The following is a 13066-nucleotide window of genomic DNA, read 5'->3' on the forward strand; positions in this document are numbered from 1 at the left end:
GGGTTTAAGTGGGACTATTTAAATAACAACAATTTGGTAATTATTTTGCTATTGCATTGTAGGTCATAGGCATTTGTACCCTGCCACCCCCCACCCACCCCCTTTTTATATTGCAGTACATGGCTAAGAAATTTAGTATGATAGATACATGTATGGTTATTTTAAGTGATATCCTTTTGTACAAAGTTATTTAATATAGTACCATCTATACTCCCTTACAAGGCTGGTCCAAATGTAAACATGATCAACCCTTATCTTTCATCACACAATGTGGCATCAGATTAAGGTCTATTTTGGTTGGTCTTTTGATTCCTCCAAACAAAACTGTATAGACTTGGATCTGTCAACATGTTAAGTGACTTTACCTCCAGATCTATGCAGTTTACAGTTGGACCTGACTTGGAAATGAGTGTGGACCCTATGTACATTTATCTACATACATGTATTTGCAAGAAACTTGCCTGATCATTTGCCTGTGGGAAATTGATGTTCACTGACCCCATGACTTGAAAGAATCAGATATAGGCTCTATTATAAATGGCTGGTGTATTGTAATGGATCTGTGTAAAGTCCTTCTCAATGGGTAATTTCTTCTTAAGCCGGGTGTGTCATTGAGGATGGGCATTTAGACAAATGAATTTACCCATCACAATAAAATGTAGACAGTGGTATAGAAACCTTAGTAGAACACAGGAAGATTAGATTATAGTAGGCACGGATTTTCATTTTGAAAGGAGGTATTGGGAATCAACAATACATGGGATTTCAATGAGTAGTTTGGTGTGAGGAGAGCACCCGAAGGTAGTTGATCGTAGTTGATCGTCTTCACATTTTTGAGCTGCCTTTGATCCCAGCTACTGAGGGATCTACTTACTGTGCAGCTTTTACAGTAATACATTGTTTGCGTGGATTATACAATTTGATATTTGCATTGAACATAGAAAAAGTTGTACACTCATATGATGCTGATAAATAAGTTTCACAAAGTATAGCAGTGTTTCCTGGTAGTGTTTCACTGGCAGGTTAGTTATTTTTCTTGTGGGCATGCATACTGGCATAACTAATAACATGCAAGCATGAACACATCATTTGCAGATAACTTGACTCCTCTTTTATTACTGTGCAATTCTAGTTGTATAATTATGGATTTCTTGGTTGCCATGCTGTACTGTCACGTAGTTTCTCAATTAATTTTTCAGGACCTGCCTTCTATACTGACATAATGCTTGTTGTAGCTTTGTATCAATCAAACAAAAAGCAGAGCTTTTCATTGAACTCATGTCATTTACTTAATTACTTTTCAGAGCAGCTTTTTTATGTGAGGTTTATTGGCATTGTCCAGTTTGGTTGCACAGTTAATTTATTCTCACTTTTAAAAGGCCTGATGGGTTTAACTCGTTTATACAACATTTGTTACCTGAATTATCAAGAACCGCAATAGCTAATGTTGATTTAGCAGACTCATAATACAAGGGTCACTGTTTTAATATCGTCGAGACTCACTTATAAGTCTAGTTGAACTGCAAACAACAAAGATCCTGATCTGCCTCAGCATAATGCTCATGCATCTCAAGCTCTGTCTTGTTTGTGTTATTGATTGCTCCTAACAAACTGCACTGACCCAGATCAGCTATCAGATTATGCAATGGCAGACCTGGGTATATGCACTTTGCAGATGATCTCATTTTATGAGTAATTACAGTTTTTCACATCCATGTTTGTCCTGGTCAACTGCCTGTTGTATCCATGGAAAAGGCACTATAAGTAGCTTCATTTCCTCTGCATGATATAGTTAGTAACGTCAATAATATGTCAAAATTGCAGCTTGAGACCTAGACCAACAGGTTGTTCTCCACCATTTTTTGGGGTGACATTACTGGCTAATAGAGAACAACGATGTAGGACACAATTTGTGTCAGCTATTTTGATCATGCAGATTATTGGGCCATTTGCTACTAATTAAATGTTTTAATTTTGACTGACTTTTGTACGAGGCTGGTAAGTGTAAGCTCTCTTCTTTTTCAGCCGTGTAATTAAATCTTTCAGAACACTTTTATGGTATTAATCCCTCCCAGAACAGAACACCTGTGTATCCATTGGAGATTGACCTCAGATTTGAATTGCTGACGTGTATGTAATGAAGCATCACCCCAAGGCAAGAGCAACACGTCTTAATATAGCAAAGGCTATACGACTGGGAACTAACTAATGCATGCAGTGGTTAGGAAATGTTGCTTTCCATGCGTGTGTTTCAGCATTTAACATCTGAGGTCAACTGGCAATGGTTACACAGGAGTTCTCTTATGACATCAATTACTACTAAAAAATGAAGGATTTAATGCCAAGACTCAAAAGATTCTACTTACCTTCTTAATGCCTGCCGTCAAAAGTCAGCAGAAATAAAAAAAATTAATTCGGAATGAGTGGCTTGATTATCTGCATGATCAACAGCACTGATTCTCCACCATAACTCATGCTTTTCAAGTTGTTCTCTGCCACCAGTAATGTCAGGATAAAAAGTTGAAAAACAAATTCTTGGTCTGCTGGAAATCCAACCTTCCTCTGAATTACCAGTTTATTTGGACCATACTCGTGTCCCCAGGTTTGCACAAGATTTTGAATTGATTTCAAACCGAACTGAGTAACTGGAAGCCATTATGGAGAATCATTGATATACAAGATTAATTTGTTCCATACAAATGTTGACTCCTACCATTTCTCTGTGAAAAGCTACTTCTGATATGAACAGGTTGTGGTATTGTTAACTGTTGTATGGCCAGACAACTTAAAGATGTGATTGAGCATCAGTTGTAGGATGTGTAATTGTAGGATTGTGAAAATTGTTACTTTTGCAAGTACTCCTTTTTTTCTCTTAATTTAAGCTTTCCTAAATGAAGAAAATTCATTCCCATCCTTCTTTTTAAAGATGGGTGGGGGCGGGGATTTCTGTCCAGAGTTGTTTGTTCTGTAATGGACCCTGGTTATTAGATATCATTTAATCTAGTTCATGTACATTTTATTTTGGTGATTTAACAGAATAGGATCAGAAATGACATTATGTGAATTTTTTTCAGATTTAACATAAAATTCGGATTAAGATTAGGACAGACTAACTGCATATTGCTTTGAAAATTCAGTCTGTAAAATACTTTGAGGAAATATTCAACATTTAAAAAATATATATATACATGTATATACTTTTGGTAACATTTTATGCTGAAAATGTTCTCATATGCAACATGTTTTCTTCCGAGCAGTTTACTTCTACAAAATTGTTTGGAGCTGTATGGGTCATAGACCAGAAGAGCTTGTGGGATAGTCCATTCTGCTTCCATCTGTTAGCACAAGATTGTTAGCACTACTCCTGAACTACCTGAAGATTGCCATGGAACTTTACATACACACTGATGCTGTAGTCTCATTAGTCCTAAATGAAAATGTAGCTGCTCGGACATCCAGTATGACCATCACAATCTTGAAAATCACTATATTCCTAAATGAACAGTCATCTCAACATGGGGTTTTAATGAGAAGACTCCTTATGAATTAAATTTGAGCTAATCTGAAAATCTTGATATCACTTCTCTCACAAATGAAAAGTCATGAGGTTTTCACCAGAAGACTTCTTGTGATGTTTAGTTTTTGTTATAATGAAGATGATACCCATTTGATGTCCATTATGGCCACCACAGTGGCCATCTTGAAAATAATGTTATTACTACTTGTTCTGAATGGAAAGTAAAATTTCCAACAGGTTTTCACCAGAAAACCTCATGATATTTTGTTGGTTTTGCATGAAAATGGTGCTGATCTGATTTCCAGTATGGCCACTATAGTTGCCATATTGAAAACATGTATTTTTTTACGAATCAACTTTTTATGATGTTTACTTTGTCTGTTTTGATGCCATTCAGACATTCAAAATAGCTACCACAGTGATCTTGAACAACTTTTTAGTACTATTTCTCCTGAATAAATGGCCATATCAACATGGACTTTTCACAGAAAGACTTCTTATGATGTCTAGTTGGTCATAGACGAAAACGCTACCGATCCGACTTCTACCATGACTGCCACAATGGCCCTCTTGAAAATCTTGTTATAACTACTACTGCAAGATAGCTGATGTTATCAATATTCTGCTATTTTAAAGGACTTATCATGGTATCTAGTTGGTTCTAAATGAAAATGGTGCCAGTCTGATACCAAATATGGCCACCATGGCATCCATCTCGAAAATTGGTTATTTTGCTGCTTCACAACAGGAAGTCATGTTACCTTGGTGTTTCCACCAGAAGACTTATTAGGTATGATGCCTTCTTTGTCCTAAATAAAAATGGTGCCAACTATGTATCCAGTTATGTCCACCACAGCAGCTAATTTGAAAATCTTGCTATTGGTGAAGAATATCAAAGATGGTTTAAGCACTATACAATTGAAAGGAAGAAATGTTGTGGAAATTCTTTGTAGCCAGTGGAGCATCAGTCCCTTGAGGGCCTTGTATTTCATCTTGGATTTGCGAGAGGTCAGATTGAAAGATTTTCCATTTTTGGCTTTTAATCTTCTAAAAGTTTTCAAATCGAGCTTAAGAAAATTGGAAAAGTTGTTGGGTATTTTCTATCATCTTGCTGCTTTTTTTTAACAGAAGGTGATGAATGTTTTTGGAGATATTAGAAAATTACAATTTTAAGTTAACTTAGAGTTAAGTAAAATAGTTAAAAATGCATCTTTGTGACTTCAAAGCTTTACATATGAAATCGCGTAATACATATAGTTATACAAGGACCATGAGAGGGATTTTAGTCATATTCACTTCAAAGGTTGCAGAATTACATATACATTAAAACCTGTCTTGTGAGACCACTGCTATGAAAGACCACCTGTCTTGAGAGACCACCTGTCTTGAGACACCATAATTTTTGACAGAAGGGGTGGTCTTTCAAAAAGGGTTCTACTGTAATATATTTTATTATTTGCAGTATTTATCTGTAAGACCCAAGTATGGTATTAATCAAGGTGAACAGATTCTTTCAGGTGTTACCAAAAAGCATGGTATGATGTACTTCAGTGATAACAAAGTTTACTACTCTAACATAGCTTTGTTCAAGTTGTCTCACCTGTTTTGAATTCTGTAAGATGTAAAGGTCACTCATTTCAAAAGCTGCAGTAGCATCATCCATATAATCATTGACTAAAGACTTATTTTAAATTTGTAGCTCACACGACTAAAAAACAAAAATCCACAAAGGGTTGTCCATTTAGTACGTATACATGGAGGGGGAGGGGGGTTAACGCAAATGCATACTCTTGCATGTGGGAGGTCTACTGATAATGTACATACGCATAGGAAATGGGGAGGGTGAAACCTCAATAATTATTTGTCTAATACATAACCTGTTAAACTGGGTTCAGTCGGTGTGTGAAATTTAGCAGTCACTACACAAACTTTTTAAAGTTATGCAGCTTATTTCCTTGATGCAGCCAGGCATTCAACATCAGTGGACTGTTTTATTAAACACATTAATATTTTTAATCCTTGATCATTTCTGCGTGGGTTAAATATAGGACATTCTGTAGAATGGGGGGGGGGCATTAAGCGTACTATGCATGTGTATGGGAGGGAGGGGTTAAGCTTTGCCAGATTTTTGTTTACATACTAAATGGATGGCCCCAAAGACGAAGTGTGCTTGTGGCGTGGTATTTTGTCTCTTGTCCTGATTTCCTCACTGGATGCTGTTCACAATTTCTCAAAAGCCAGTCAATTAAAATTAACCAAAATTTGATTGAAAGCATCACTGCATGAAGGTCTTTCAAATTTACTCATAGGATGCCAGTCTGCTTTTGGCCATCATTACAGAAAATATAAGTTGTTTCAACAGCTTTCTTAAAAGTTGTTAATCAGACTTTGGCCAGTTTTTACCAATCATCCCGGCACAAAGGGCTGTCAAATGTATAGAGATTGATGTCACTCCACCACCACATATGGCTGCCATCACAAAAAATAGTCACAGTTTGAGCAACTTCTCAGAAAACTACTAGATAGAACATTAATTTACCCAATTTTGCGAAAAGCATTTTGGTATACAGAAGCTCTGAGATAATGTACAATCCTTTAAAGGACTTCTTTCCATATACTAGTCTCAGAATTTGGCTAGATTTTACAGAAATCATTCTAACATGAAGGAATTTTAAACTGAGGCAAAATGATTTCAATCATCCTTCAAACTTGACTGCTGTTTCTAAAAATAAACAAGTTGAAAAACTTCTAAAACAACACAACATAATTTTACCATTTGACAGGAAGTGCCCTTGGTTGAATGCCATTTAGATTACTACAAAAGAAGAATGGTTCATGCAACCTTGAAATGTCCTTGAATTTATGGTGTTGCCTAGATAAATCCTTGATTTTTACTCAAAGCATGAATTTGTCAGATGGAATACAAAAAGTGAATAAATTCTATCTTCTAAATTTGTAATTTTTTGTTATTGATCTAGTTTCTAAAACTAATAAATAAATTTTTTCAGATAAAATCAACTGGATCAAATTACAAAAAGGAGTCCTGGTAGTTATTATATCTAGTCATGCCTATTTGCAGTTATGTGCAGTACGAATTCTACAGCATTTTTACTTTTGTATCAGTTTTTGGAGTAGTAAGCAATATTTGGAAGAAAAGAGTAATTGAACACTCTTAGAAATCCTTGAAATGCCATTGAAACTAATAAACCATCTCCAGGTCTGCATGAACCATGGATGCTGCTCCACCATCAGGTATTGATGCCACTGGTAGAAGTTGAGAAACAACAAAACTTCATCTCAAAAACTTGCTGAACACAATTTGTTAAACTTTTGACATCAAGCATCTGACTTGGTAGCCTTTCAACATTGGACAAATATTGTTGATGTGCCATCAGATAGGGATGAAGATAAAACATTTGTGTTACAGATGTCTGGAAACATTTGTTTTTGTTATCAACAGCACTGAGTGAAATTTCAACAGAAAGTAGTCTACTGATCTGAGACTTTGGATAGGAAAGTAAGGAAAATAACTTGTATATCTATTTAGAATTAGGTTTGGGGTTATGCAGAGTTCTTCCCCTTGCAGAAAAAAATTCAAACTGATGATTAAATGGATTTTGGAACATGGAGGGATTGCATAAATTTCATTGAACAAGTTATAAATAATCAGCAAAGTAATATGTATTAGTGTTTTTATTTTAAACTGAAGAAAAAATAAAAAAATATAAAGTAACAATTGTGCCTTGATAATAATTTAATAATACAATTTGTTGACAAGACTAGTTTGTAAAATGCCAATTAAGTATTATACTGAAAGGTGTTTACTCGGGGTGGGTGGGGGGGGGTCATTTTGGGAAATATCTAATAGTGTAGTGTATTCTTTTGGGTAAATTACTGAAAGGCATCTCTTATCCACACCAATAGACTGTGTTCCAGCTATGACTGTCTTACACAGGAGATGTGAAGTGGAGTACTTTTGTTTAAGGAAGGGACACTTTTTAACAAAGGGAATTTATTTTGCCATAATAAATGCTTGATGTCAATAATGAACTTTAGGTGCTAATGTTTGCAAGTTAAAATAGAAAACCACATTTTAAAGTTAATCCTACATTGAATAAACAAAATCATATTGGAATAAATAGAAAACAAGACAGATTTAAGATGTTTTAGTGATCTGGTGAGGCAGAGGAGAGGGTTCTTGGAGAGTTGGGGTGACTAGAAGATTTTTAAGACAGATTAGAGAGCACCAAAAGCATAGCGGGGTAAAATGCTCCATTTCTATCAGGATCACTAATAGGATGAGAATTTCTTTACAGATTTAATTATGTGCAAGAGAAAAGATTTTGCTTAAGAATAACATGTGAAAACATGATCAGGTTTATACATTTATTTGCACTGAATTGTTGCTGAGAATTTGAGCAAAGTTTTAATTCAGTAATAATATTTTGAAGCAAGTTATGTTTGGTTAAATGGAGTTTAACAGTTCCTCATATTGCCATATGTAAGTGTCTAAAACAGTTGTTGTTTGTGTGTTATAATATTTATTGTGCATTATTTTAAGGCATTTCATATATTCAGTGTTGTTAGTCCAATTATTTTCAGTACATATTTTGTATTTTTACTTTGTATAAATTTTAAAAAATACACAAGAACTCTGCATGCTTTCTTCCAGAAATGCTTCCAGATTTAATTGCTAATAGAAAAGTTGTCATTGGTGGGACTCAAACCTGCAACTTTTGGGTCATGTATCCAACACATCAAGCATCAAATTCCACAGCTCACTTTGGTACTGATCTCAATGGTGTCCAGGTTATTACTCCAGGGGCAGGGGGGTTAAGAACAAGGTTAGGAATCTCATCTTCGCTAGCCAAGTTTCTGATGTGATAATCCTATCTACACTTTGGCATATGAAGCAGATATTTCAGTACTTCAGGTCTGTGAATCCACTGAATGCAGCAGCGAGCCATCTCATCCAATCAAAATTAAGTTGTTCAAATTAGAACACTGTTCCTACATGATCAAGACTAGGGGAGCACACAACTTGAATGGACTGATAAATAAGCAATTTTCCAGTGCTGGTTCGTGTTTGCACAAATACCTTTCACTCAAATAGACCTGTAATGGCTTCCCTCAGGTACAGTCATATTTTTGATGTTAAACTTCCTTTTTAGGTCCATTGCCCCTATCATTTTGGGCTGATGTACAATGCACCACTCTCTTGGATGGTTGGCATTACATACTAAGGGAAGCAACTTGTGAATTCAAACTGATGTTGCTAGGACAAAACACCAATATATCTCTTCAATCTGCCAAGGTGTAGATAGGGTTATTATATCAAAACCTTGGCTAGCGAAGATGTAGGAAACCATACCGACTACATATGCCAATCCCTCTTGTATTGCCGAGTGAGTGTGTATACTTTACGGTGGGGCTATGAACAGTTTCAAAGTTATGAATCGGTGCCAAGTCTCCAGGGGCTGGGAGAGATCCATCTGGCATAGCTGGTTGTATAAATGACTTGTTCTTTTTATGTGGGAAGTGAACTCTCACTCTCTCTCTCTCTCTCTCTATCTCCTATCTCTCTTATATATATATATATATATATATATATATATATATATATATATATATATATATATATATATATATATATATATATATATATATATATTGTTCAAAGCTTTTCTTTCCCCACTACTTTCAATAAGAGTTGAATCAACATTCACATGCGGACATTTATACTGTCAGGTAAGTGATATCCTGCAACATGGGTCTCTTGTTTTTTGTATTGCCCTAAGTTTGTATACAGATTGTTTACATGGAGGCTTGTTTACTTGGAGGCTTTCATTTGAAGTGTTCCATTGGTTATCTTGCTCACACCTGTTTATTGGTTAGTGTTCCACTTCATCTAAAGCGTGCTGTTGAATTGCCTTTCAATATTTTGGATAGAAAACTATCAGGATCATATTGATGTCTTTTTTATGGTTTGACAGTTTATAGTCAAGGGTTATCCTATGAAGAATGGATATAACATTTATTTATGATCATCCAAAATATTCATCTTACAATAAGTGTCTCTTTCTCTTGTTTTCAGAGGTACAGGTTCATGTCTGGGGCAGCATCACAATTTTCACTGCCATGGCTCATGAATGAAGCCATTCTGCAACAGAGGGCAGCATTTAGAATTGGCCATCAAACTTTCCCACCACCTTCATCTATCCATCACCCCACTGTCTTTCCATCTACAATAGCATCTCAGGGAGCTTTAGTGGACACATATCACCTTGCTCAGCTTTATGGGCATTCTTTGGGGCCAGTATCCAGTAGGGATCCGAAATGCCTGGAGTCTGGAGATGGTATAATTCCAAAACCCATTTCTCCAGCTATGTCAGGCTTTCAGCATCCTGCTGATATAGCAAAAAAAGATGTTTTTTCTTGTGATAGAAAGGAGATCTCAGCCAATCCTGATAGGAAACCTTCAACTCAGGGAGAACATGAGAAACTGAAAGCTATACCTCAGCGAGGTTTAAGTCCCTTTGATATTGACATGCTCATAAGGCCCAAAGTTCCAAATGATTCGGAAAAACCTCAGGTTTCACCCATTGATTTTTCACATAGAATGGGTTTCTCTGGATTTGAGAAAGATGATCATCCTACTCATAATGGTGCTACATCCAATTTAACTAAATCACTGGAGTTCAAAGAACCTCATGCTTTGAATGGTTACACCTACAATAAAAATGCAAAAGCATCAGGTAAAAGTGAGAATGAAACACAATCTACTTTTCACAGCCAGTATAAACAATTCTCGGACATTTCCAGTTGGCCCCCAAAAGAGCCTGAAACCATAAGAAATCATGTCCATTCTCCTTTTCAAAGCTCAATATCACCTAATGTATATCCATTTATGGACAGATGTACTCAGCCAGTTGCAAAACAACCTGAAATTCCAAAGAAGAAATCAGAAAATTTGGCATTGACAACACAAAGTTCATCCATACAAGGAGTCAGTGAACTTCCTCACATGGGAACTTCTATCAGTATGAGACATCCTATGTACCAAAACTTTTGGAGCATCCCTAACACAGACCAAACTATGCCTGAAGTAATTCAAACTAGAGATACACACAATGAGAACTCTAGCAAAAAGAGACCCAAGTTTGGATCTGACAAAGGGTTAGAAAAGCAAACAAAAAAGATGTTTAAGAAAAATAAAGCTTTGGAGTCTGGTGTTATCAATGAAGAGAAGGATGGACAACCAGTTGAAGGAAAGAATAAAGACAAAGTTCACGCAAAAGGGAGTAGAAGAAAAAAAGATGAGAGTGATGACCCAGACATTATGGAGATTGTTCAAGCAAAGGTCCAGCAAATTTTGGCAGCGTGCAGGGAGAAGGAATTAGAGAAGGAGGTCTCCAAAAAAATGGGTGAATCTGAGAATTCTTTGCCAGACTATCAAAGAAAACCAGATACAAAGTTAGCAAAGTCAGTCTCAGGTTCTGACTTTTCAGATCTTTCAGAGAAACAGCAAGACTGTTTAACTTCTGTGATCAAGGATAAAGTTATGTGCTGTAGTGATTGTGAAAAACTTGGTATTGAAAATTCGCCAAACTGTAGTAGTCGCAGAAAGATCGATACAGTCTCAGAGACCATAAAATTTGTCATTGCCAGAGCTATGGCTTTAGTGGAAGAAGATGAGGCAATGTTACAACATCAAAAAAATAATTCTTTTGTTAGTTTCTTTCCCACACAACAACAGTCATTTGGAATTCCTCCATTCATCATGTCTCAAAAGCAAGATTCATCATTTAGAATACCTCCTGACACTCTGTCTCAAAAGCCCAATTTATCCATGAGCAAAACTTTAGCAGAAGTTAATAAAGAATTCATCAGCAATAGCTTTCCAAAATCCTTTGTTGAGAATGTTGACAGTATTGATAAAAAATCTTCCTTGATTCCATCTGCAGTGAGATCCAAAATGGATGGTTTTCACTCTCAGTTTGAACCCAAAACTGATACTGTTGGTCAGGTGCAAAAACTTCCAAGTATTAGTGAATGGCACTGGAAATTCTCTCATCCACAAGGCTTTTCTTCTCCATCAGGAATATCAAAGCCATTGCCCATGTATCCAAAATTTCTTGACATTAGAGATGCACCATCATTCATATTCAACAATGATCTCAGAGGATTGTCCACAATGGATAATCGAACATTAAAGGATAGAGCAGTTTCACCGTACATAAATAGTCCCAAGTCTGAGTTTTCAGTAGGAACCTCTGCAGCAATGATCAGTAACAATGTAAAAGGTCAAGAAAGCCACAGCCATACACTAGATGTGAAAGAGAAGGATCAGATCTTGAAATCTTCATTCCCTTTTGTCTCAGATGAAAACTTTCAAGTTGCATCCAGGAACAGTGCTGATACTTTGTCTACAGATGTAAAACCATCATTTGAAGTTCTGGTTGAAAACAAGCATGTGGACTTGAACACTGTTTCCAGTTTTTCATCAGATCTCCCAGACAGCAATAGTGATGTTAACAGTAAAGATGCCAGTGCTTTTCTTGAGCTTCCAGATGTGAGCAAACATGTTACTATGTGCTCTGAAAGAAGTGCTTCATATGAAATTAAAGAGAGGAACAAAGATGTAAACTTAACCAACAATGCCATATTTGCACATGAACTGCTAGACAAAAACACTGACTATAGGAATGTACCAAGTGAATTACCAGACAAGACCCATAGTATGACTTCAGGTGTTCCTGCAAGTGTTTCACATCAGCCACCTTGGAAGATTAAGGATGAGAACAAGGGTATTCATGCGAGTGATAGAGGAGACAAGTTTTGTTCCTTACCGCAACAAACAAAAGACCAAATGATAAATGACACTGTTAGGAGTGATGTTAATAGTTTCACAAGTACTGACACTGTACAGAAATATGTCGACACAGTAGCCAGTCAAATAAGTCAGCTGAAGGAGATGATTACTGGAGAAGATGAGCTTCTTGATAGACTTAAAAACAACAGAGTAGTGGAAATCCCAAAATGTGGTTGTTTGGGCCCTGATGGTAAGTTTGATGACGGATAAAATCCAGGTCATTCACCAAATGCACATATTGTACCGTCTTTTCTTATTATTTTTTTCATATATCTCTGCCATGGTTTCATATAGTGTTAGGAGTAAGAATTAATGATAATTATTCAAAATAAAATCCATCTATTCTGATTTTTCCATGATTTTGGGACATTTTTATTGTTGAAAGTTATATTACCTGCCCACCCCCATTTCATAAGTTGTACAAAGAGAGCCACATTGGCTTACCGTCAGATAAATGTCTTCATTTATTGGATTTATCTTCCTTCCATAATGGCAACCTTTTCATTTGATTACCAATATTAGGTTATACATGTGCATAATCAGTATAAGGTCCGGGCACAATTAATGTCACACACCAACCATATTTTGGGAATTGTTCTTTTCATTTGTCTTTATATCATTATCCTTTGAACATTAGTACAAATAATAAATATTTAAATGTAAACAAGATTTTTCAC

At 36.0% G+C, this 13066-nt stretch overlaps 1 protein-coding gene across 1 annotated transcript in view; it reads left to right on the plus strand.

Moving 5' to 3' along the window:
- The window catches only part of LOC149802926 (uncharacterized), a 126623-nt gene that overhangs the window by 66480 nt on the left and 47077 nt on the right, over positions 1-13066 (plus strand). Inside the window, exon 3 of the mRNA XM_089952416.1 lies at positions 9612-12579. Within this exon, the coding sequence (XP_089808542.1) occupies positions 9612-12579 (2968 nt within the window). The remainder of the gene's footprint in view (positions 1-9611; positions 12580-13066) is intronic.

This window comes from Sinohyriopsis cumingii, chromosome 3, assembly GCF_028554795.1.
Source record: "Sinohyriopsis cumingii isolate HCF-2022 chromosome 3, ASM2855479v2, whole genome shotgun sequence".
NCBI lineage: Eukaryota > Metazoa > Mollusca > Bivalvia > Unionida > Unionidae > Sinohyriopsis > Sinohyriopsis cumingii.